Genomic DNA, 26,632 nt, shown 5'->3' on the forward strand with positions numbered 1-26,632 from the left:
CAGCTGGCCTTGGTGAGCTCACAATAGATCATCCCCACTGTCACAATGGGTGGGTGCACCCCTCGCAGTCCTGACTTCCTTGCTCATGTTCTCCCTCCTTCTGCTCCCCATTTTGGATTTTGGGAGCTCAGTCCGGTGCTCCATCGCCAGAAGAAGGTTCTATGGTGATATGCAAGATATTCATCAGTATGGCTATAGGATAGGGCCATTACAGGTTTCCTCTCCTAAGTTGCCCAAGGAACTAACTGGGAACATCTCCCTGGACACCTGCGAGCCCCTCTAGAGTCAAGTCTCTTGCCAACCCTAAGATGGCTCCCTTAATTAGGACATATACTTCCATGCTCCCATATCTACCCTACCATTATCCCAACCATCCCATTCCCCCAAGCTCCCCCCATCCTCCCCTTCTCACTTTTCTCTCCCCATTTCCCCTTACTCCCATCCCAACCCACCCCCAAGTTCCCAATTTTTGCCCAGCAATCTTGTCTACTTCCCATATCCAGGAGGATGACTATATGTTTTTCTTTGGGTTCACCTTCTTATTTAGCTTCTGTAGGATCACAAATTATAGGCTCAATGTCCTTTATTTATGGCTAGAAACCAATTATGAGTAAGTACATACCATGTTCATCTTTTTGGGTCTGGGTTGCCTGACTCAGGATAGTGTTTTCTAGTTCCATCCATTTGCATGCAAAATTCAAGATTTTTTTTTTCCGCTGAGTAGTACTCTAATATGTATGTATTCCACACTTTCTTCATCCATTCTTCCATTGAAGGGCATCTAGGTTGTTTCCAGGTTCTGGCTATTACAAATAATGCTGCTATGAACATAGTTGAAATAATGCTTTTATAAGATGATAGGGCATCTCTTGGATATATTCCCAAGAGTGGTATTGCTGGGTCCTGGGGTAGGTTGATAGCAAATTTCCTGAGAAAGCGCCACACTGATTTCCAAAGTGGTTGCACAAGTTTGCATTCCCACCAGCAATGGATGAGTGTGTACCCCTTACTCCACAACCTCTCCAGCAAAGGCTATCATTGGTGTTTTTTATTTTAGCCATTCTGACAGGTGTAAGATGGTATCTCAAAGTTGTTTTGATTTGCATTTCCCTTATCGCTAAGGAGGTTGAGCATGACCTTAAGTGTCTTTTAGCCATTTGAACTTCTTCTGTTGAGAATTCTCTGTTCAGTTCAGTGCCCCATTTTTTAATTGGGTTAATTACCATTTTAAAGTCTAGTTTCTTGAGTTCTTTATATATTTTGGAGATCAGACCTTTGTCTGTTGCAGGGTTGGTGAAGATCTTCTCCCGGTCAGTGGGTTGCCTTTTTGTCTTAGTGACAGTGTCCTTTGCTTTACAGAAGCTTCTCAGTTTCAGGAGGTCCCATTTATTCAATGCTGTCTTTAATGTCTGTGCTGCTGAGGTTATACGTAGGAAGTGGTCTCCTGGGCCCATGTGTTGTAGAGTACTTCCCACTTTTTATTCTATCAGGTTCAGTGTGTTCAGATTGATATTGAGGTCTTTGATCCATTTGAACTTGAGTTTTGTGCATGGTGATAGATATGGGTCTATTTTCCTTCTTCTACAGGTTGACAACCAGTTCTGCCAGCACCATTTGTTGAAGATGCTTTCTTTCTTCCGTTGTATACTTTTAGCTCCTTTATCGAAAATGAGGTGTTCATAGGTTTGTCGGTTAAAATCTGGGTCTTCTATTCGATTCCATTGATCGACTTCTCTGTTTTTATGCCAGTACCAACCTATTTTCAATACTGAAGCTCTGTAATAGAGTTTGAAGTCAGGGATGGTAATGCCTCCAGAAGTTCCTTTATTGTATAAGATTGTTTTGGCTATCCTGGGTTTTTTGTTTTTCCATATAAAGTTTATTATTGTCCTCTCAAGATCTGTGAAGAATTTTGATGGGACCTTGATGGGGATTGTGTTGAATCTATAAATTGCCTTTGGTAGAATTGCCATTTTTACTATGTTGATCCTCCCAATCCAAGAGCAAGAGAGATCCTTTCATTTTTTGGTATCCTCCTCAATTTCTTTCTTCAAAGACTTACTTCTTGTCAAATAGATCTTTCACTTCCTTGCTTAGAGCTACCCCAAGATATTTTATGCTATTTGTGGCTATCGTGAAAGGTGATGCTTCTCTGATTTCCCTCTCTGCTTCCTTATCCTTTGTGTATAGGAGAGCAACTGTTTTTTGGAGTTGATCTTGTATCCTGCCACGTTACAAAAAGTGTTTATCAGCTGTAGGAGCTCTTTGGTGGAGTTTTTGGGGTTGCTTATATACACTATCATATCATCTGCAAATAACGAAAGTTTTACTTCTTCCTTTCCAATTAGATTCCCCTTTATCCCCTTATGTTGTCTTATTGCTATCGCTAGAACTTCAAGCACTATATTGAAGAGGTATGGAGAGAGTGGACAGCCTTGTCGTGTTCCTGATTTTAGTGGGATGGCTTTGAGTTTCTCTCCTTTTAATTTGATGTTAGCTGTTGGCTTGCTGTAAATAGCTTTTATTATATTTAGGTATATCCATTGTATCCCTAATCTCTCTAAGACCTTTATCATAAAGGGGTGTTGAATTTTGTCAAATGCTTTTTCAGCATATGAAATGCTTTTTCAGCATATGAAATGATCATATGGTTTTTTCCTTCAGTTTATTTATATGATGCATTACATTGATAGATTTTCGTATGTTGAACCAGTGCTGCATCCCCGGATAATCATAATCCTTGATCATAATGGATAATTTTTCTAATGTGTTCTTGGATTTGGTTTGCCAGTATTTTATTGAGGATTTTCTCGTCGATGTTCATGAGTGAGATTGTCCTGCAATTTTCTTTCTTGGTTGAGTCTTTGTATGGTTTTGGTATCAGAGTAACTGCAGCTTCATAAAAGGAATTTGGCAATGACTCTTCTGTTTCTATATTGTGAAATACATTAAGGAGTATAGGTATTAGGTATTCTTGGAAGTTCTGGTAGAATTCTGCATTGAAACTGTCTGGACCTGGGCTTTTTTTGGAAGGGAGGTTTTTGATAACTACTTCTAATTCTTCGTGACTAACAGGTCTATTTAGATTGTTCACTTGATCCTGGTTTAACTTTGGTATGTGGTACTTATCTAAAAAAAATGTCCATTTCTTTTACATTTTCCAATTTTGTGGCATACAGGCTTTTGTAGTAAGATGTAATGATTCTCTGAATTTCCTCTGTGTCTGTGGTTATGTCCCCCTTTTCATTTCTGATCTTGTTAATTTGCATATTCTCTCTTCACCATTTGATTAGTTTGGATAGAGGTTTATCAGTCTTGTTGATTTTCTCCAAGAACCAGCTTTTTGTTTCATTGATTCTTTGGATTGTTTTCTGTGTTTCTATTTTGTTGATTTCAGCCCTCAGTTTGATTATTTCCAGTCTTCTACTCCTCATAGGTGAGTCTGATTCTTTTTTTTCTAGAGCTTTAAGGTGGGCTGTTAAGTCTCCAAATGTGCTTTCTCTATTTTCTTTAAGTAGGCACTTAGTGGTATGAACTTTCTTCTTAGCACTGCTTTCATAGTGTCCCATACGTTTGAGTATGTTGTCTCTTTATTTTCATTGAATTCAAGAAAGACTTTAATTTCTTTCTTTATTTCTGTCTTGATCCAGGTGTAGTTCTGTAGTTGACTGTTCAGTTTCCATGAGTTTGTAGGCTTTCTGGGGGTAGCATTGTTGTTGAATTCTAACTTTAATCCATGGGGATCCGATAAGACACCGGTGGTTACTACTATTTTTTTGTAACTGTGTAAGTTTGCTTTGTTACCGAGTATGTGGTCAATTTTCGAGAAGGTTCCATGAGCTGCAGAGAAGAAGGTATATTCTTTCCTATTTGGGTGGAATGTTCTATAGATGTCTGTTAAGTCCATTTGATTCATTACCTCCCTTAATCTTCTTATTTCTCCATTAGGTTTCTGTCTGATTGACCTGTCCATTGGTGAGAGAGGAGTGATGAAGTCTCCTACTATTAGTGTGTGTGGTTTGATGACTGCCTTGAATTTTAGTAATGTTTCTTTTACATAAGTGGATACTTTTATATTAGGGGCATAGATATTCAGGATTGAGACTTCATCCTGATGAATTGTTCCTGTTATAAGTGTAAATTGTCCCTCTCCATCTCTTCTGATTGATTTTAGTTTGAAGTCAATTTTGTTAGAAATTTGTATGGCCACACCTGCTTGTTTCTTAGGTCCATTTACTTGATAAGCCTTTTCCCAGCCCTTTATTCTGAGTAGATGACTGCCTTTTGGTTAATGTTTGTTTCTTGTAAACAGCAGAATGTTGGATCCTTTTTTTGTATCCAATTTCTTAGCCTGTTCCTTTTTATAAGTGAGTTGAGTCCATTGATATTAAGTGATATTAATGACCAGTGGTTGTTAACTCCGGTCATTTTTTTTTTTTTTTGATAGTAGAGTTTGTGTGTTTCCCTTCTTTGAGTTGTGCTGGGGAAGGGTCATTAGATGTCTGAGTTATTGTGGGCATTGTTGGACTCCTTGGGTTGTGATTTTTCCTTCTATTACTTTCTGTAAGGCTGGATTTGTGGCTACGTATTGTTTAAATTTGTTTTTATCCTGGAAAATTTTGTTTTCTCCATTTATAGTGAACAAAAGGTTGGCTGGGTATAGTAGTCTGGGCTTGCATCCATGGTCTCTTAGTTTCTGCAGTACATCTCTCCAGGACCTTCTGGCTTTCATGGTTTCCATAGAGAAGTCAGGTGTAAGTCTGATAGGTTTACCTTTATAGGTAACTTGATCTTTTTCATTTGCAGCTCTTAATATTATTTCTTTATTCTGTATGTTTTGTGTTTTGATTATTATATGGCAAGGAGATTTATTTTTTTTTGATCCAGTCTATTCGGTGTTCTGTATGCTTCTTGGACCTTCATAGGAATATCTTCCTTTAGGTTGGGAAAGTTTAGTTTTCTTCTATAATTTTATTAAATATATTTTCTGGGCCGTTGAGCTGTACTTCTCCTTCTTCTAACCCTATTATTCTCAGATTTTGTCTTTTTATTGTGTCCCAGATTTCCTGAATATTTTGTGATGAGAATTTGTTGGTTTTGCTATTTTCTTTGATCAGTGTGTTTATTTTCTCTATGGTATCTTCAGTGTCTGAGATTCTTTCTTCTATCTCTTGTATTCTGTTGGTAATACTTGTCTCTGTAGTTCCTGTTCATTTACCCAGATTTTCCATCTCCAGCCTTCCCTTGGTTTGTGTTTTCTTCATCACCTCCATTTCATTCTTGAAGTCTTGAACCATTTCCCTTACCTGTTTGATTGCTTTTTCTTGTTTCTCTTGGTTTTCTTGGGTATCTTTGAGAGATTTATTCATTTCCTCTACCTTTTTGTTTGTCATCTCTATTTCTTTTTTTTTTTTCTTAATTTTCATCTCTATTTTTTTATTGCAGTTTTTCACCTCCTTTTTAAGGTCCTCTATTATTTTCATATAGTTCTGTTTAAAGTCGATTTCTTCTATATCTTCTGGAGTATGGTGTTCGATTCTTCTTGTTTCAGGATCCCTGGATTCTGGTGATGTCATGTTGCCTTTCAGGTTGTTGGAGGAATTCTTGCATTGGCGCCTGCCCATCTCTTCCCTCAAATGGAGCCAGGAGAATCCTTGTGTCTTGGTCCAGTCTTTACTGTGATTGACTCTCTGGGTGGATCTCCTCAGTGTAGGAGCAGGAACTGTTCCTGTCTGGATGGAGATCCTCAGCACTGAAATAGGGATGCCTGGTATCCCCTCTGGGTGGATAGCCCTTCAGGATAAAACTCCTCAGCACTGAAACAGGGATGCCTGGTATCCCAAAGACACCGAGGACAAAAGGGCGAATGTGGGGGGCAGGGCGGGTTTGAGTAGAACACAGGAGACCCTGTATCACAAGCTGAAGGTGCCCCCACTCCCCTGCAGGGACCTTCAGTCCTGCCCAGCAGGCAGGCACTTACCCCTCTGGGTGGGTAGCCTTATTGCAGTAGCGGGGAAACTGTTCCTGAGCCAAGGACCTTGCAGACAACAGGGCAGCCTCGGGGGGGGGGGGGGGGGGTGTCGTGTGTAAGAAAGACACCTCTGCAGCCGGAGCTGGGGGAGGAGGGTTGTGCTCTCTTCCAGGACAGGCCGCCCCAGGATAGCACACACTCACTCGTCCAGATGGAACTCCTCAGCACTGAAACAGGACCTGGTAGCCCAAGGACCCGCGGACAAAGGGTTAATGTGAGGAGCAGGGCGGGGTCGAGTAGAACACAGGAGACCCTGCAGCACAAGCCGAAGGTGCCCCGCGCTCCCTTGCGGGGGACTTTCAGGCTTGCCAGGTAGGCAGGCACTCACCCCTCTAGGTGGGTAGCCTTAGTGCAGGAGCGGGAAACTGTTCCTGAGCCTCTTTATCCATTCTTTAGCTGAGGGGCATCTAAGTTGTTTCTAAGTTCTGGCTATTACAAATAATGCTGCTATGAACATAGTCAGACAAACATCCTTGTGGTATGAATATGCATCCTTTGGGTATATGCTCAAGAGTGGTATTGCTGGGTCTTGAGATAGGTTGTTTCTCAGTTTCCTAAGATTACTGCCATACTGATTTCCAAAGTGGCTGTACAAGACTGCTCTCCGACCATCCTTGGAGGAGTGGAACAGTTATTTTACATCCTCTCCAGCATTTCCCTAATGGCAAACAATGTTGAGCATTTCCTTAGGTGTTTTTCAGCTATTTGAGATTCATCTGTTGAGAGTTCTGTTTAGGTCTGTACTGTATTTTTTTTTTTTTTTACTGGATTATTTGTTATTTTGATGCGAAGTTTCTTGTGTTCTCTGTATATTTTGAAAACCAGTCCTATGTCCTCTGTGGTGTTGATGAAGATCTTTTCCCATTCTGTAGGCTGTGATTTTGTATTTTTGACGATGTCCTTTGCTTTACAGAAGCTTCTCAGTTTCAGGAGGTCTCATTTATTCATTGTTGCTCTTAGTGTCTTTGCTACTGGGGTTATATTAAGGAAGTAAATTAGGCATACAGCTGCTGGTGTTGCCATTTATGGTAAAGGACCTAATTGTGGCAGTGTTAGTGATTTTGTAATTTCCACACACATATATTAATTTACATCATGTGAATGAAGACAGACCAGATGTGTGAGTGTAAAACTTGGGGAGGATAATTAACATCAAATTTCCAAGTAGATAGCTCTTGTTTTCAGATATGTGTAATTTGGTTGGTACATTTATTTCAGTTCAGAGAGCTGAGTTATAGGTCATTGGCTGTAACTATGTGTGTCGTGTAAGATGTCAGCAGCTAACACTGCATATAGGGAAAGGTTGAAGAGTATACTAATGCAATCACTTTACTAGGCTATGACAATTTTTGGTTTCACTTTTTAATTTGGTTTTCTTTAAATGCATCACTGTGTTAATGTATTATTTGCTTTATTCTCCAGTCATTAAGAATGTCTTTCTATTTTTCTCAGGCTACTTATTTCTGTTTAGAACAGCGTGTACTGTGGCTTAGGCTTGCGTCTCCCTATTTAATTGGGAATTGGTTTGATCTTTTAATTCTGGCTCTGCTCCCCAGGGGTGGGAAGACAGTCTGGACTTGATTGGTCAGTGAGAAGTAAAAACATCCACTGAATAAGAGTCCTCCAGTCTCCCTGGCTTTTATTGGGAATGTGTAAATGAAGTGGGGTGTGTGCAATATTTGAGTTCACTAACCAACTTTACTAGCAGCTGTAGTCACAGCACAGAAAGGGCAGGGCCCCCAGAAAAAGGGTGAAAATTTTCCCGCTGTGACAGTAGTTGACATTAGCAATAGGTACTGAATTAATCAATCTTATTGATTGATGGTCAATAAGTACCTTGACTGGCCACAGACCAGACAATGAAGAATATGGATGATGAACTGAACTTTGGTGAAACCATATTACTGTAGTTATTCCAGTTCAACCAAAATAGAAGATCTGGATAAAATGGTGTGACCCTGCATAACAGGATTCTTCTTTTCCAGGTTTAAGATTTGTACGACCTGAAAGAAGTGGTGTGAGTATTCCTTGGTGTGTTCTAATAGAAATCCCTAATCGTTTGAGAACATGGACACAAAGCCTATTTCAATTTAACATAATTTTTTTGGATGATAATTACATTGTTTCTACATCCCCTTTCCTGTCTCCAAGTCCAGGTGTGTCAGTCATTCCAGGCTTGACCTTGCTGGTTATCAAGAAGGAAAAAGAAAGAAGGGAAGAAGTGTCCTATTGCAGCTCAAACTTTTTATTGTAGAAGCTCTTGTGTAGGAATGTGAATTCATTTTCTATGCATTATAGGTAGGTCACAGTATAGAAAGACAGGGCGAGAAGGGGGCCTTAATTTTTTCCAGTTTTGTCTGCAATATGCAATCAATTAATCAGTTACAGGTGATCTATAATTGTCCTGTGTTGCTATTTCTTGGGTATCACAGACCAGGTTCCTTGGCCAGGATATTTACGTGTCACCATTGATATGTTACATCTGTGCCCAGGACAGAAAGACAGAGATTCTGTTCTATTGACTAAGAGCCTTTTTCTCTAAACAGGCCTTTAAAAAAAAAATTACATTTCTCTTTCCTCCCTTGCCCCAAGGATCACTTAGCAACAGAGGTCAGAACTCGCACAACACTTTGACTTCTTGACCTCTGACAAAGTTGAAACTGGTGAGAGTCCTAGCGACAACTAGTTAGTTTTATTTGAGGGTCTTTTTACCTTAAACTGCCTTGTAATGTTGTTATGGAAGGCAGATTTGCAAAACATAGAGAGCCTTTGCCTCTCTAGGATCTCTCTGCACTTTTAATATTGAGCATTTAGGTTTAGGATTTATCTGGAGTTAGTTTTGTCAAGCTTGTTTACATTATCTCATGTGTAGAGTAGCATTCCACTGCTAAACTGTGAGGCAGAATAATTGATAATATAAAAATAAACTGTATCTTAGGAGACATTATGTCACACTAAGTAGAATTTAGCAAAGGTTGTGTTGCCTCCCAAATACTCCATATATATTTGAGTAGTATGTTAACTGCACCTGTTAGTGAACAGGCAACTAGGTTGCTTAAGGGGCCATTAAAGGGTCACAACTAACATTAAATTCTGGTATACCCTAAAGGTATATGAATTCTAGAACAGCTATTCTCCAGCCTTTTTTAAAAATGGTTTTGAGCCGGGCAGTGGTGGCACAGCACTCAGGAGGCAGAGGCAGGCAGATCTTCTTTGAGACCAGCCTGGTCTACAAGAGGTACAGACAAACTCAATCTCAAAAAGCAAAAACAACAACAACAAAAAATGGTTTTGAGCTAAGATCTTCTATGCTGATTCAGGTGGATTTGAACCCTATCTGTAGTCCCCCAGGGCATTGCCCTTGTTATCACCTTGACTAAACATTCTAAATTCTTGAATTACAGGTATGTAGCAACACAGAGTTTTAAAATTACCAATTTGGTTCACATAGTAAACTGTCCATTGCACTATTTCAGATGTCAAGAGGCAGATAAAGATACAAGGGCTACATTGCAGGCACCAGGAAAGGTTTGGTCTGTAAGAGACATAATGACAATGTTATTACAAAATTACAGCTCCCAAATAAATAAATGAAGACTTATATTAATTATAAATGCTTGTCTCATAGCTCAGACTTATTACTAACTAGCTCACACAACTTTAATTAATAAATTTCTATAAATCTATGTGTAACCCTCAGGCCAGTGGGATTTACCTCCCTTGCATGTCTTGTTTCCTCTCTGTGGCTCCTCTGATTTCATCCTTTTTCTCAAAATTCTCCTAATCTCACTCTCCCACTCAATCTATTCCTGCCCATTAACAGGCCAGTCAGTTCTTTATTTACCAATGAGAGTAATATATATTTGTAACTGGGCTCTAACATCTTTCTTGGGGGTGGGGTTGAGAAGGTGCCATATCAACAACACAAAACCCTAGTGTAGAAGGAGCCTGTGTGATCATTTCCTGGCTGCTCAGACCCAAATAAGTACACAGAAACTATATTAATTTCAATACTGTTTGGCCAATGACTGAGACATATTCCTAATTGCTCTTATGACTTAAATTAACTCATTTCTATTAACCTATGTATTGCACAAGGCTGTTGCTTACTGGTAATGTTCTGGCATCTTCCTCCTTTAGCAACTACATGGTGTCTCCTTGACTACACCTACTCTTTCTCCATATCTCTGTTCAGATTTCTCACCTAGCTTTACTCTGCTAAGCCACTGGCCAAAACAGCTTCATTCATCAACCAGTAAAAGCAACACACATATAAAAGGACATTCATATTAGCCTGGAGTCTGGTAAAATGGATACATTAGATTTGGTTATTTAGCAATAGGGAAAGCTTATATAGCCTCCCAGCATGCAGGCATTTCAACTTGTTGACATTGCATGATTGCCCCTCAGGGCAATCAGGACCTCTGACAGTGTCTGTTTCTATGCCCTCAGGCAATATTGCACATTCCTCCCTCATTGCCTACTTCAGTATTTCTGATAGTCCCAGGCACACTCCAGATTGGCTCATCTCTCAGCCTGGTAGACCTTAACTTCCTTCATATCAACCCTAATTTATTTATTTATTACATGGGAGCTTAGCAGGATGGAGTTCTTTGCTCAGGCATTGTTGACCCCGCCTCAGGAGTGATCAGCAACTAGACTGGGCCTTTCCTAGGTAGGCTGCTGAACAATCAGTCTCTTCCCTGTCATTGACTACTAGCCCTGGAAAAGCATTCATTTGTGGATAGCTGCCAGGATGGGGCAACTAGGTGATAACCTGTTGAATTTCAGATAGGTATGCATAACCTCCTGCTGAGGACTGATAGAAGGATGCCTAAGAGCCATTAACACCTTAGTGGTTGCCCACTGCTACTGGATCTGCTACAGGAGGCATTTAAAGAGAATAAGGATTAACAATACTACCCAGTCAATTAATGCATATGAGAGCATCCAGGAGGGATCAAATAGCCTATGATACTATGCCAAACTTTTTCAAGAAATGAATTGTCAAAGACCATAACTTCTGACCTTACTTATTCACAGTATAGCGGATTAGTCTATAGCATACAACATCTAATTTTTTGAGTTCCTTACATATTTTGGCTATTTGTCATCTATTGGATGTGGAGTTTTTAAAATCCACATTCCTTAAGCTGCTTTTTTTGTCTGATTGACTATGTCCCTTTGTCTTACAGACACTTTACAGTTTCATGAGATACCTTTTATTAATTGTTCATCATAGTGTTTCCACTGTTGATATTGTGTTGAGAACACCGTCTCCTGTGCCAGTGCATTCAAAGTTTTCCACACTTGGTCTTGTACCTGTTTCAGTGTGTCTGGTTTTATGTTGGGGGTCTTTGACCTACTTGGATATGAGTTTTGTGCAGGATGATGAATGTGAATCTATTTGAATTATGCTACACTCAAAAGTTCAGTTTAGTAGACACCATTTGTTAAAGGTGCTTTTTTTTTTTTCTTTTCCATTTTGTATTTCTGAATTTCCTTTGCAAAAATCAAGCATCCAGGATTTATGTCTGGTCTTTAACTTGATTCCAATGTTCAACAATTGTGCTTTACTACTAATGACATGCTTTTTTTTCTCTAGATACTGTTTCTCTGTGTAACAGTCCTCACTATCCTGTAACTAGTGCTTGAGAACCATGCTGGCCTTGGTCTCACAGAGATCAACCTGCCTCTTTCTCCAGACTTCTGGAATTAAAGATGTTTACCACCACTGCCTGGTGCCATGATATTCTCTTATTGTTCAGGATTATTCCAGCTATCATGTTTTTTTGTTTGTTTGTTTTGTTTATCTACATAAAGTGGCAAACTGCCCTTTCATTGACTTTAAGCACTTGTGTTGGAATTTCCATGAGGATTGTGCTGAATCTATAGATTGCTTTTAGTAGGATGGGTAATCCTACTGATCCTTGAGCTTAACACATCTTTCCATCTCTCTGGTGTCTTCTTTAATTTCTTTCTTTAAATTTTTGAAGTTATTATTGAAAGACCCCCAGTGTGGGGAGAATCTCAAGTCTCGAGATAACACTCCCCCCCTCTCCCCCATAACTCAGAGAGACTGTCCTTGCTGCAATCACACGGGCCGAGACTCATAACCCACGCAGGGGAATTCGACCCCGAGTAACTGGGAGAAGGGATTTTTAAAGGAAGAAACCACAGCCCTGTAATCTGAAAGGGGCAGGGAGGGCGGCGTCACAGAAAATTCCGAAAATACCAGTGATGATCACAAGGGGGCAACTCCCTGTTTCTCAAGATTACAATCTAACTTTATCTTCAGCTAGTTCCTGAAACTGAACTGGCTAATCCTAGATTTCTGATTCTTCTCTCCCTGCTTCGATTTTTGGCTCTATTTTTTCCTGTTGGGGGGTCTGAATTTATCCAGGTCTTTTAATTATCACACAAGTTATTTCACTTGTTTTATTAGAGTTACCGGAACATATATTTGAGACTATTATGAATGGTGTTTTCCCTTATTTCTTTCTCAGTTTATTATTTATAGGAGGGCTACTGATATTTTTTAGTTACATATCCAGCTACTTTGCTGAAAGTGTTTTATCAATTGTAGTTCCTTTGTCCAATTTTTAGGGTCACTTACCTATCTATCATACCATTTACAAATAAAAAGACTTTGACTTCTTTGTTTCTAAGTTATATCCCATTGGTGTCCTTAATTTCTTTTATTGTTCTAATTAGAACTTCAAGTATTATATTGAGTAGATATAGAGAGGTCACAGCCTTGCCTTGTTCCAGATTTTATTGGACTTATTTGGAATTTCTCTACATTTAGTTTAATGTTGGCTATAGTTTTGCTGTAAATTTTCTTTATTATGTGTATGTCTGTACCTCGTATCCCTAAATTGCAAGACTTTTATAATGTTTGATTTTGTCAAAGACATCTTGTACATGTAATGGGATGACACTGTGTTCTATTTTTTTCAATTTATTTTTATGGTGGATTGCATTTTTTTTTTTTTTTTTTATGTTGAACCTTCACTGCCTGTTGTAAAAGGGGCGAGCAGGCTGCTTTTCATTCCGCCCGGCTCCTGGCTGCCCAGCTAGCTTTATCCGAAATAATTACACGGAAACTGTATTCATTTAAACACTGTCTGGCCCATTAGTTTTAGCCTCTTATTGGCTAACTCTCACATATTGATTTAACCCATTTCCATTAATGTGTATCACCACTTGACTGTGGCTTACTGTCATGAGTCTAACCAGCGTCCATCTTGGGCAGGAGAAGCATGGCGTCTGCCACACTGTCTTCTTTCCAGCATTCTTTCTGTCTACTCCACCCACCTAAGGGCTGCCCTATCAAAAGGCCAATGCAATATCTTTATTTAACCAATAAAAGTAACACATAGACAAAAGACCCTTCCATACCAACTGCCTATCTGGGATGTAGCCTAATTGATGAGTTTAGATGAGTTTTTGATGTGTTCTTGGAATCTCTTGGCAAGTATTTGAATATCTGTGAATTTATATTCAAGAGGGAAATTGGTCTGTAACTCTCTTTATAACATTTGTCACAACACTGGTTCTCTGTACTGATTCAGTTTAATGATCTCAAAGTCCTGAAGCAGAGGGACTAGAGGCAATGAATACTTGAAATTGGAATTTTCAAAATCTGTCTACCTGGTGCAATCTCTATATTGTTAAGGGCAATTCCAGAAGCCTTTGTTTCCACTGTCTCCTGTTTCAGGTTTAACATATATAGTAGCATCTGATATGAATCATCTTTGATTATTTAAATACAAAAGCCTGAATTTATGGATATTCTGTGGCATCATAAGATGAATTTCCTGATGTTTGATTATTTCCTTTGTTTTCACATGTGTAATTAGCTTCCTTGGGTTGGACTTTTTGCTTTTAATAGCTTCTGTAGAACTGGATTTATATATGGATATTGTTTAATTTTTACTTTATCATTAAATATCATATTTTTCCACTTATGGTAATTGAAAATTTTCTGGGTATAGTAATCTGTGCTGACATTTATGGTTTCTTAGAACCTACATCCCATGAGTCCAAGCCCTGATGGCTTTTAGAATCTCCACTGAGAAGTCAAATGTAATTCTCATAGTTGTGCCATTGTATGTTTCTTGATTTTTTTTTTACTTTGCAGCTTTTAATATTCTTTTGTTAAAGAAAAGGAAGACCATTAGAAGCATTTACAAACCATTTTGTTTTCTATAACTATTGATATCAGAAATAATGATGATTAATTCCTGTTATGTTGTTTATTTTTTGGCATGGTTAGTGTTTTGATTATTATGTGGTAAAGGGAATTTTTCTTTTTAATGTTTTATTGATCTTTAAATTTTCTCCACTCCTCTCCCTTCATCCTCCCTCCCTTTTTATCTTCTTCTATGATTCCCATGCTCCCATTTTACCTAAACATAATAAAGCCATTATACAGTAAGTCAACAGCCTATATCAAGCTGAATGGAGAGAAACTCAAAGCTATCTCACCGAAATCAGGAACAAGACAAGGTTGTTCACTCTCTCCATATCTATTCAATATAGTACTTGAGATTCTTAGCTAGAGAAATAAGACAACAAAAGGAGATCAAAGGGATAGAAACTCAAAGCTATCTCACCGAAATCAGGAACAAGACAAGGTTGTTCACTCTCTCCATATCTATTCAATATAGTACTTGAGATTCTTAGCTAGAGAAATAAGACAACAAAAGGAGATCAAAGGGATACAAATTGAAAAAGAAGTCAAACTCTCACTGTTTGCTGATGATATGATAGTTTACATAATTGACCCCAAAAATTCTATCAAGGAACTTCTACAACTCATAAACACCTTCAGTAATGTACCAGTATACAAGATTAAGTAAAAAAAGAAAAGAAAGAAAGAAAAAAATAGTAGCCCTCCTTTATACAAGTGATAAATGGGCTGAGAAAGAAATTAGAGAAATGCTAACCTTCACAAAAGCTACAAATAATAAATAATGTCTTTGAGTAATTCTAACCAAAGAAGGGAAGACCTGTATGACAAGAACTTTAAATCTTTGAAGAAAGAAATTGAAGACACCAGAAAATGTAAAGATCTCATGATCTTGGGTAGGTAGAACTAACATAGGAAAAATGGCAATCTTTCCAAAAGCAATCTACACATTCAACGCACCTCCCATCAAAGTCCCAACACAATTTTTCACAGACTTCAAAAGAACGGTATTCAACTTCATATAGAAAAACAAAACCCCTGGATAGCACAAACAATCATCTACAATAAAGAAACTTCTGGTGGCATCACAATCCCTGGCTTCAAACTTTACTGAAGAGCTACAGTACTGAAAACAGGCTGGTATTTAATAATTGCTGCTGACATATCTGGATATCAAATGTAGGAGAATAAAAATAAATCCATATTTATCACCACACACAAAACTCAAGTCCAAATGGATCAAAGAAACTAACCACACTGAACCTCACAGAAGAGAAAGCAATAACTACGTTTGAACGCATTGGGACAGGAGACCACTTCCTAAATATAATGTCAGTAGCAGAGACACTGATAGAAATAATTAATAAATGGGACCTGTTAAAACCGAGAAGCTTCTCTAAAGCAAAGATCTGGTTTCTTAGATAAAATATTAAATCTCTTGGATGGTTATTACTTATGATTCATTCAGGACTACAGTGGAAAAAAAGCAACACTTGGGTCATAAATAAATAATGTCTCTGGGTTGTAGAGAAAAACAGGTGGCAGTCAAGGGCTGAAGAGTGGCAGAAATTTTCAGAGAAATTATCACCATTATAGAGAAGGCCACAGTCTACATTGATAGCCTAGCAAGCTGCCAAAATGTAAAAAATTATTTTTCTGTGCCCTCAGTTAATGGAAGAATTAGGTAAAATAATTCCTAGTCTCCAGATGCAACTTATAGGAGGCTTGCTGCAACTCTGGTCTAAGCAAGGCAGGGTCTGTCTTCTTATCTTAGAAGCCAAATTTGGGGGAATCACTGGTTCTGAAATGTACTGGTTCTGAAAACAAAAAGGTGCAAAATTTAAGGCCATACATTCTTTCTTTCTTTTTTTCAGTTCAACAATTTTGTAGGTGTCTGGTAGCATCTGAGCTCCACTGAGGAGACTTAGAATTCATTGCAAGACACTGTGAGAAAGATGCCTGGGTTGTGTTTTGAGACCATAAGATAGTGAGATATTTAAGCTATGAAACATCTTATGGAGAAATATATATATATATATATTATTTATATATATATTTATATATATATATATGGAGTGGGAGTAAAGAAAGAGAAAAAGATATATGCAAAGTTGTGGGGATAGGGCCATCTTAGCCATTTGATGTGTCTGACACAGAGCTACTGGATTTGATGGTTTCATTCTTACCTTGGACTAGTCTTTTCTTACTACGTCTCAATTCCTCTCCTTTGGAATATTCGGAATATTCTCTGCCATTGTCTATTGAAAATATATAACTATTCTTGTTTTAAAAGATAACACAGTCTTGAGTGTCAAAATAGACTTTGGACATTTGAGCAGTGTAGTGGTTGCTGCAGTCTATGAGTATCATTGTGGTGACTAAATGCATTTTCTTCATTGATAGCCATGGTTGAACCTATAGTGACATGGCTCAGAATCTAGTTGACTGAATGACTAAATTTCTATATCCTTGATGGCTTTCTTTTTGGGGTGCTTGTGGAACCATTAGTATGAGAATCCTTTCTGGATGAAACTCATTAGAAGTGGGATTTGAGTATCTCTAGCCTCAACCCATTTTTTCTTTCTTTGTATCTACTATGTTGTGTTTGAAACTTATCAGCCCGTTTCCTTCTTGTGCTGTCATGCCTTCAGCATTATTATAAATTCTATATTATATGTAAATCATGTAAGACACAGCAGAAACAATTTCTATTCAATGCTAAGCCATTTTGGTAGCATGATGATTTTATTTTTTGAATTGCTTTTGTGTCATAGTTGAAACTGATCAGTCAGCTTTTTGTGCTGTCATGACTTCATCACCATTATTAATGGTATCACTAAATCACATAAGGTGTAACAATTTAATGCTAAACCATTTTACTAGCTTAATTATTTTATTTGTTTTGTTTGTTTGTTTCTGAGACAAGGTTTGCGTAGTTCTGGCTGTGTTGAAGCTGTTTTGTAGACCAGGAGGTGGATTTTTAATATTTACTTCTTACTGTCCTTGAACTGATTGCATAGATTAGAATAGCATTCAACTCAGAGGCAGATATACCTGCCTCTGCCTTCTTAGTGCTAGAATTAAAGACATAAGCCAATACACTGATCTTGCCCATCCTTTCTTGTAGTTAGTAATTGTTTATAAAATTTCTTTGTTGTGTTGATCTGTTTGCTTGTCTTTCTTTGTCTGTTAGTAAGCGTTTTCCATGGCAGGTAGTATCCCACTCAGGAATGATAGAGATAAATCTCCTACTTAATTTCCTTCTAAAGTGTCTTAATGATTGTATTATAATGCCTGCCATAGAATACATCTAGTATGTACCAGAATTATATGATTGCACATTTACAACGTTGTCAGTATTACCCTTTTTTATACATGTATGGCATATTTTAGGATGCAGTAACCTATAGTGATGTGCATATTGACTTCAGTGTGGAAGAGTGGGCTCTGCTGGATCCTTCCCAGAAGAATCTCTACAAAGATGTGATGCTGGAGACCTATACGAACCTCACTGCTATAGGTAATACTGTGAAATTTCCTTCACATTTTAAATTAATGGAACAGCTGTGTTTTGCTTACTAATGCTCTTCAGTATTTGTGATTGAGAAGGAGGAAGAATAAGATGAATAAATCAGGCATAGTTCTAAGGTCCACTGAAGATAGTAACATATATCCAATTTTCAATAACATATAATACATTTCTTGCTACTGTCTTTTAGGCTGCAGGTGGGAAGATCATAATATTGAAGAGTATTGTCAAAGTTCTCGAAGATATGGAAGGTAATTTTTATGTGCAAGCTGATACAATGTGCCTCTGAAGATATTTTAATATATCTGAAGGTTTTAAAGAAAAGCAACAGTGTAAATAAGGACAGCTTAAAGTGTATTAATGATTATTAATCCTCACAAAATCATATGTCTCAATGGCAAGTAAGTGAACTGTGTTTTCTAGTAATTGTTAAAACAATTAAAAGGAGGACAAGGAAACAATGTCTTAACAGATCTTACTACTCAAATCATAGCTACATCAGAGCTATGCTGTAGAACTTCCAATCTGTTTAGTTTGAAACCACTCTTATTACAAAAGATATACATTTTGAATAGGTGATAAGTATATATCCAAAATCTTTAAATAAGCAATTAATCCCTAGTAAAACTAGGGTTACTCATATAGTTGTCATGATGGCTAAATTCAGTGAGAGAGGGGTAGTTAGAGTTAAGAGTTAAGGGAGTTTGTTGTGGAGAAACCTTAATCAGTATACCATTTCTGTCTGAGTAACAGAGATTCAAGCTGTGTATATGTATTGTGGAAATCCTTTGTTTTGCTTTCTTTAATAGGTATATCCTATGTCAGTCTGGATAGAAACCATATGATCATAGGGATGTGGAAAGAAGTAACTTTTTCATCTCAAAACAATTAGAAGATATGTAGTAGTCCCCATGTTGAGTAGACTTGTTGAATATAATGCAAGTTTACAAGTAATTGGTTTTCCAACTTCTTTGGGAATACATCAACAAACTCATAGTGCAGAAAAGTCCATTGAGTAATAGGAATGTGTATAAACTTCTCTTTGTCCTGTCAGACTTTACAAATGTAGTATGACTTACAATATAAAAAAATTAACAGTGGAATAATTGGGGTAAAGGTCTGAATTCTTCCAGTACTGTTATAATAAGTGAAAAATCTCATAGAGAAAAAAGATGCCATAAATGTGAGCAAGGTAATAAAGACTCTTTCCATCACAGGCATCTTCAAAGATGCAAAACAGTCTTTAATGAAGGAGAACAACATTAGTGCAAACAAAGGGGTAAAAGCTTAAGATCTGAATCCTCTTTATAGTTAGAACAAATTAATTTGTAAAATTAACTCATACAGATATAAAGATTCAATAGTGTAATGAATGTTGTAAAGATATTACATGTGCCAATTATCCTTGCAGGCATAAAAGAAGTCATTCAGAACAACCTTCTGAATATACTCAGTGGGTTAAAGCCTTTCCATATCGCAGTTATCTTCAAAGACATGAAAGAATTCATAGTGGTCAGAAGCTCTATGAAGGTGGTCAATATGGTGATGCCTTTGAATGTCATAATAGTTTCCAAATACATAAAGGAAGCCATAGTGCAGCAAAATGCCATGAATGTGATCAGTGTGGTAAAGCCTTTTCACGATACAGTCGTCTTCAAATACATAAAAGAACACATACTGGCGAGAAACCCTATGAATGTACTCAATGTGGAAAAGCCTTTTCACAACACAGTAATCTTCAAATACATAAAAGAACACATACTGGCGAGAAACCCTTTGAATGTACTCAATGCGGTAAAGCCTTTTCACAACACAGTACTCTTCAAATGCATAAAAGAACACATACTGGAGAGAAACCCTATGAATGTACTCATTGTGGAAAAGCCTTTGCACGTCTTAATATTCTTCAAATGCATGAAAGAACACATACTGGAGAAAAACCTTTTGACTGTAATCAATGTGGCAAAGTATTTGCAGTACAAAGAAGTCTCCACATGCATAAACGAACACATACTGGAGAGAAACCCTATGAATGTACTCAATGTGGAAAAGCCTTTGCAGAACACAGTTATCTTCAAAGGCATAAAAGAATACATACTGGAGAGAAACCCTATGAATGTAATCAATGTGGAAAAGTCTTTGTATATCAAACTAGTCTCCGAATGCATAAACGAACACATACTGGAGAGAAACCCTATGAATGTAATCAATGTGGTAAAGCCTTTTCGCAACACAGATATCTTCAAATGCATAAAATAACACATACTGGAGAGAAATCTTATTTATGCACTCAATGTGGAAAAGCCTTTGTACATCAAAATTCACTTCACAGGCATGAAAAAACACATACTGGAGTGAAACCCTATGAATGTAATCAGTGTGGTAAGGCCTTTGTTTGTCAAAGTAGTTTCAGACTACATAAAAGAGCACATACCGGAGAGAAACCCTGTGAATGTTCTCAATGTGGTAAAGCTTTTGTATGCCAAAGTCGTCTTCAAAAACACAGAAGAACACATAGTGGAGAGAAACCCTATGTATGTATTCGATGTGGAAAAGCCTTTGCACAACATGGTCATCTTCAAAGGCATGAAAGAATACATACTGAAGAGAAACTCTATGAATGTAATTATTGTGGAAAAGTTTTTTCACATCCCAGTGTGCTACATAGGCATAACAGAATACATACTGGAGGGAAACCCTATCATTGTTCTCAGTGTGGAAAAGCCTTTGCACATCCTAGTGTTCTACAAAGACATAAAAGAATCCATACTGGAGAGAAACCCTATAAATGTGTTCAGTGTGGAAAAGCCTTTACAGAACATAGTTATCTTCAAAGGCATAAAAGAACACACACTGAAGAGAAACCCTATAAATGTACTCATTGTTCAAAAGGCTTTGCACGGCATTGTTATCTTCAGAGGCATGAAAGAACACATAATGGAGAGAAACCCTATGAATGTAATCAATGTAGTATAGCCTTTGTATCTCAAAGCAGTTTCCGAATACATAAAAGGGCACATACTGAAGAGAAACTCTTTGAGTGCCCTCAATTTGCAAATGCCTTTGTACACTGAATTCTCTTCATAGGTATGATTGATCACATACTATAGAGAAACCCTATGAATATACTCAATGTGGAAAGACTTTTGTGTCTCAAATCAGTCTCTGAGTACTAAAAGAACATTCTGGAGAAAAAACATACACATGTAATATGATAAAGCTGTTACATATATCAGTATTTTCAAAATCATAAAAGATCATACTGCAAAGAAACCCTCTAAATGTAGTCAGTGTAACAAAGTTTTGCAAGTCATGGTAGTAGTATAAGAGTAAAACTTGTGTAATTGGTCTGTTAAAGCCTTTGAACGTATTAGACTTTGAGGATTGGAAAATAACTCATACTGAATGGAATCTATGTTAAGTATCTGGTAAGATTTATAGCCAAAACACTTATATTCAATTAAACAAGATTCTTTTTTGTTGTTGTTGTTGTTGTAGTTATTTTATTGAACTCTGCCATTGTAACTTATAAGCAGCCACTTTATTCTGCAGAAAAAAAAATTGGCATGCTCTTCAAGCATTATTATGGATCTCAGTTCAAGCCAGCCTGGTATCCAGGACAGTCAAAGGTGTACAGCGAAACCCCGACTGGATAAACCAAAGATTAAAAGTAAAACTGAAAGAAATAGAGAAAAAAAGCTACATAATCATGGAAAATACACAGATAATCTGAATACTGTATAATATTGTGTTCTTTCAAGTGTTTGGCTGCAGAGGAAGGAGGAACAACAGCTCCTAAAAGACAATTATAAATGCTTTTGGATTAATACAACCTATATATTTTCAAAATGTCTTGACATTGCAATTTAAGTCAAAAGATATGTTACTTTGGAGAACAGGTTTTGTTTTTGTTTTCACAGGAAATGAGAGGCTGTGAATTTATTTTAGGCTAAGGAAAATAAGCTTTGATCAAGGAAGAGCTCCCGAAAAAAAATCTCCAGTGGAAATGGATGGCCACTGATCCAGTGTTTTAGAGCACCAGTTTTGCAATTTCTCTGAGTTTTGCATACAGAACAGCCTCCAAATTGCTGGATGAAATGACCCAGCCTCACAGAATACTCCAGTTAGTACTTTGACCATAATCCATAATTTTCTTTTCTTCAATGTATAGAATGGGATGCCCATCACCTAAGTGAACCATTTTTATTTAAATAACAAGCAGTGTGTGATCATGCTTTCCAAGTAAATATGTCTGTGAAAGGGTAGTGGATTGTTGTTCCTGGTTTTAATTTTCATGTTTTTAAACAAATTTCCTGAAATGTTGTTTGTTATCCATTCTAGCATGGATGTCAGTAAATAGGTATGTATTTAAATTCATGATCCTCATGTGTCAGTTTCCTGAGTACAACTAGGAGTTAGATAATGTAATGTCACTGTTTGCTATTTTGTCTATACAACACATTTTAACAATATTAATGTTATAATAGTTAATAGAAGAGAATATAAGAAACATTAAATTTCTCATGTGTTTATCCAAAGCAGCATTTTGATCTATTTAGTAGAGATGTAATGAGCTGAGATAATCAGCAACCTATAGTGTATCTCTCAACATTTCTTGATATTCTATTGATATACTATTTGAAGTTTCATGCATCTTGTTGTCCCCATCAGTTTTCCATTTGTAATGATAATGATATTGTTTTAAAGTGTGCTTGTCTCTCTCTCTCTCTCTCTCTCTCTCTCTCTCTCTCTCTGTGTGTGTGTGTGTGTGTGTGTGTAACATTATTATGGGTTTTTAGGCCATGAAACATATGTGGAGATTGGAAGTCAACTTTGTGAAATCTACCTTGTTCCATTCATGTGGTGATCAAGATGAGCTTACACACCAGAGAAATTGCCCACTGTGTTCTCTGGCTGATGCTCAAATAAGATTAGTTGAATTGTTATGTCAGTAAGCTTGTGTTTTCAGAATGTAAACATATTTCCATGGAAAGATAGATGAAAATAGGACAAATTGAATAATAAATTACAAATGAAAATGTTACATTGCTATCTTTTTCTTTTTTATGGAATGTTTTAGTTCTTTCTGAGAGCTAAGCACTGTTTAAAAGACTTGATGACCTGAATTAAATCTCTGTGAGATCCATATTAATCCTAGAAATTTTTCTAATTTTTCTACACTTGGGCTATAGCATATGCTCCTTCCCACAAAGGCACATATATAAATAATTTTTAAACCAAATAAGTGCCACTGAGTTCACCTGTAGCCAAATATCTCCCTGAGTTTCACCTTTAGAACTCACATAGTGAAAGAGATAAGAGACAACTCTAAATTTTCCTCTCACTACCACATACACATCATGATAAATGCATAGACACATAGAAGCATTTTTAAATGGATGAAATTGATAAAATAGCCCAATTATTGAGAATATATGAAATGGTTTACCAGTTTAATAGTTTCAGGAATTATTATTGTTCATTAGAATATTGATTGATCCTTTCTAAATCTTTATTTTATCATTTAATTCTCTAATTCAAATATAGGTCATTGTAAAACATCTCAGCTGGACTTAGAGTTGTATGCCTGCAATTCCAGCACTTTAGAGATAGATGCCACTCTCTCTTACTTTGAGGACAGTTTAGTCTCCATAGTGAGTTCCAGGATAGCCAAGACTATTTAAAATTATTCTATCTCTAAAAAGATTCCAAAAGGAAAACTCACATCTCAAATTATGGAACTTTTCCTAATATAATCCAACTGTACTCTGACTGGTTACAACAAAACCTTTTGTTATCTTTACTCATTAATAAAACTGTGTTAACTGAAAATAAGAAGACTATGGAGTGTTCATTAACAGATGTGTAGAAAGGTATTGAATCCTGTCAGAAGCCATGTCATAAGAAGAGCAAATGGCAATTAATATTCAAGGTTTCAACTCAGCAGGAAGAAGTTTTCTAATGAGAAGCCTTATTAAGCAAGGCCAGAATGTTAGAGACTCCAGAATATCTTTTGCTTTTGTGTGTAATTTCACAGGTGGTATTGCAATTTTTCCCTTGTGTCTATAGGGAGTCCACCACTGCCTGTATCTAGTGTGTTTATCTCACAATTACATCCCAATCTACTAGGCATTTTTATCTTTTAAGGAGATGACCCCTTGTTCTGCTGTATTTTTAATGAATATTATCAGTGACAGTTCATACAGAGTTGTAAAGAATACAAATGAATACAAAGAAATACTTCACAAATCAAGTGTTAGATGGAAACAGCTGTATTTCCCCAGGTGCCAAAATAGCTGTACACTATTAGCTGATATGAAACTTCCAAGTAGTTTTAGATTAGACCAAGTTCCTTGCTAATGGTTTTTAAGATTAACTGTAGAAATAGGAGTGGTGGGCTGCTTCCCACCACCCGGCTAGCTTTACACCTGAAATAACAACACACAAATTGTATTCTTTTAAGCACTGCCTGGCCCATTAGTTCTAGCCTCTTATTGACTAATTCTTACATCTTGATTAACCTATTTCTATTAATCTGTGTAGAACCACGAGGTGGTGGCTTACTGGAAAGGATCTTAACCTGCATCTGTCTTGGAGAGGAGAGTCATGGCAACTGCCTGACTCAGCTTCTTTCTCCCAGCATTCTGTTCAGTCTACTCCACCTACCTTATTTTCTGTTCTATTAAAGGGCCAAGGCAGTTTCTTTATTAACCAATGAAAGTAACACATAGACAGATTGACCCTTCTCCATCATTTCCTTTTTTTCTGTTTAAACATAAAAGAAAGGCTTTAACTTTAACATAGTAAAATTACATATAACAAAACAGTTATCAAGCAATAATTACAGTTACAATATTTATATCTATTTAACCTTTTATAATAACAAAGGAAAACTATAACTATAATTAACCATTCTTCAACTCCATCAAAGACTCCAGAAGGATATAACATTACCTAAGTAAACAAGAAGTAAGCAACTTCCAAAACTCTAGAAATGACAGAGGCATCTTGCTGCCTGGACAGTCCATCCAAAGTTCCTCTGTACCATTGGGGCATCCATCTTCAGCCTACATGCCCATAGTATCCAACAGACATTCCATGACGTAGGAAATTTCAAAGGCAGTTCAGTCACTTTCTACTGTGTCCTGCAGAATGTCTCGCAGACTCTTTCATGAATCAAGAACCCCAAAAGACCATAGTTGGTGAGATGCTATGGAGCCAGCTGCCAGGTCAGAAATGCTGAATCTTTCCCTGTAAGCCACCACCTCATGGTGCTACACAGATAACTAAATATGGGTTAAGCAAGATGTGAGAGTTAGCCAGTAAGAGGCGAAAGCTAACGGGCCAAGCAATGTTTAAATGAATACAATTTATGTGTTGTTATTTCGGGTGTTAAGCTAACCATGCGTGAGCCGGGCATGATGAAATGCACTCACCTCATCACTACATAGAAGTGAAAGGAGTGTTGCATTTCTTTCTAAATGCTGTACTTTGAAAGATAAGCATTTTTGTTTGAAAGTGTATCTTACTTTAGAAGCTTATGTGAGAAACGCACATCAGTTTGTCTCAAAAGAGAAGATCATACTTCAAACACTTCAAAGCATTGTTAGAAGGGAAAGGAGTGTTGCATTTCCTTCTAAATGCTGTAGTTTGAAAGATAAGCTCTTTCTTTTGAAAGTGTACTTACTTTTAGATTCTTCAGTGAGAAACACATGTTTTTCTCTAAAAGAACTTTCTTCAAACACTTGAAAGCATTGTTAGAAATGAAAGAACACGATCATTACTTTCTAAATGCTGTAATTTGAAAGATTAGCACTTTCTTTTAAATGTGTACTTAATTCTTTAGAAGCTTTAGTGAAAATGCATATTTGTTTCACTCAAAGAGAAGCACTATCTTCAAAGACTTCAAAGCATTGTTAGAAGTGAAAGGAGTGTTGCATTCTTTTCCAAATGCTGTATTTTGAAAGATAAGCACTTTCTTTTGAAAGTGTAGCCACTGCTTTAGAAACTTTATTGAGAAACGCACATGCATTTCTTTCAAAAGAGATGAAATTTTTTCAAACACAATTACTTTTTTTATGCTCTAGTTGGAAACATAAGCCCTTTCTTTGAAAGTGTATTTAGCTTCTTAGAAGCTTCATGAGAAACCCAAAATTATTTCCCTCAAAAGAGAAGCACTCTCTTCAAACACTTCAAAACTTTGTAAGAAGTGAAAGGAATATTCAGTTCCTTTCTATATGCTGTAGTTGGAAAGATAAACACTTTCTTTTGAAAGTGTATTTAGCTATCAGAAGCTTTTGTGAAAAATGCACAATCATTTCTCTCGAAAGAGAAGCACTCTCTTCAAACACTTCAAAGCATTGTTAGAAGTGATAGGATGGAGAGAAAAGTGTGAAGGAGAAGATGAGGGGAACTGGGGGAATCGGGGTGATTGGGGATAAAGGAAGGTTGGATAGGGGAGCAGGGAAACTCATACCTTAGTTAAGGGAGCCACCTAAGGGTTGGCAAGAGACTTGAACTTGGAATGGCTACCAGATGCCCAGGGCAATGTCCCCAGTTAGTTCATTGGGGCACCTGAGGATAGGGAACCTGAAATGAACCTATCCTATAATCATACTGATGAATATCTTGCATATCGCCATAGAACCTTCATCTAGCGATGGATGGAGATAGAGCCAGAGACCCACACTGGAGCACCGGACTGAGCTCCCAAGGTTATAATGAGGAGCAGAAGGAGAGAGAACATGAACAAGGAAGTCAGGACCATGAGGGGTGCACCCAACCACTGAGACAGTGGGGCCGATCTATTGGGAGCTCACCAAGGCCAGCTCGACTGCTACTGAAAAAACATGGGATAAAACCGGACTCTCTGAATGTG

At 37.2% G+C, this 26,632-nt stretch overlaps 1 protein-coding gene across 2 annotated transcripts in view; it reads left to right on the forward strand.

The window, feature by feature from the left end:
- Window positions 1-23,528, forward strand: part of LOC130888157 (zinc finger protein 431-like) — a 44,558-nt gene extending 21,030 nt beyond the window's left edge. Inside the window, exons 2-5 of one of the 2 annotated variants that reach the window (XM_057791042.1) lie at window positions 8,017-8,048; window positions 17,619-17,745; window positions 17,945-18,005; window positions 19,166-23,528. In XM_057791042.1, the coding sequence (XP_057647025.1) occupies window positions 17,712-17,745; window positions 17,945-18,005; window positions 19,166-20,828 (1,758 nt within the window). In that variant the 5' untranslated portion in view covers window positions 8,017-8,048; window positions 17,619-17,711 and the 3' untranslated portion in view covers window positions 20,829-23,528. The remainder of the gene's footprint in view (window positions 1-8,016; window positions 8,049-17,618; window positions 17,746-17,944; window positions 18,006-19,165) is intronic. The other variant, XM_057791041.1, reaches the window with a different exon arrangement.
- The last annotated feature ends 3,104 nt before the right edge of the window (window positions 23,529-26,632 follow it).

This window comes from Chionomys nivalis, chromosome 16 (genome assembly GCF_950005125.1).
Source record: "Chionomys nivalis chromosome 16, mChiNiv1.1, whole genome shotgun sequence".
Classification (NCBI taxonomy): Eukaryota; Metazoa; Chordata; class Mammalia; order Rodentia; family Cricetidae; genus Chionomys; species Chionomys nivalis.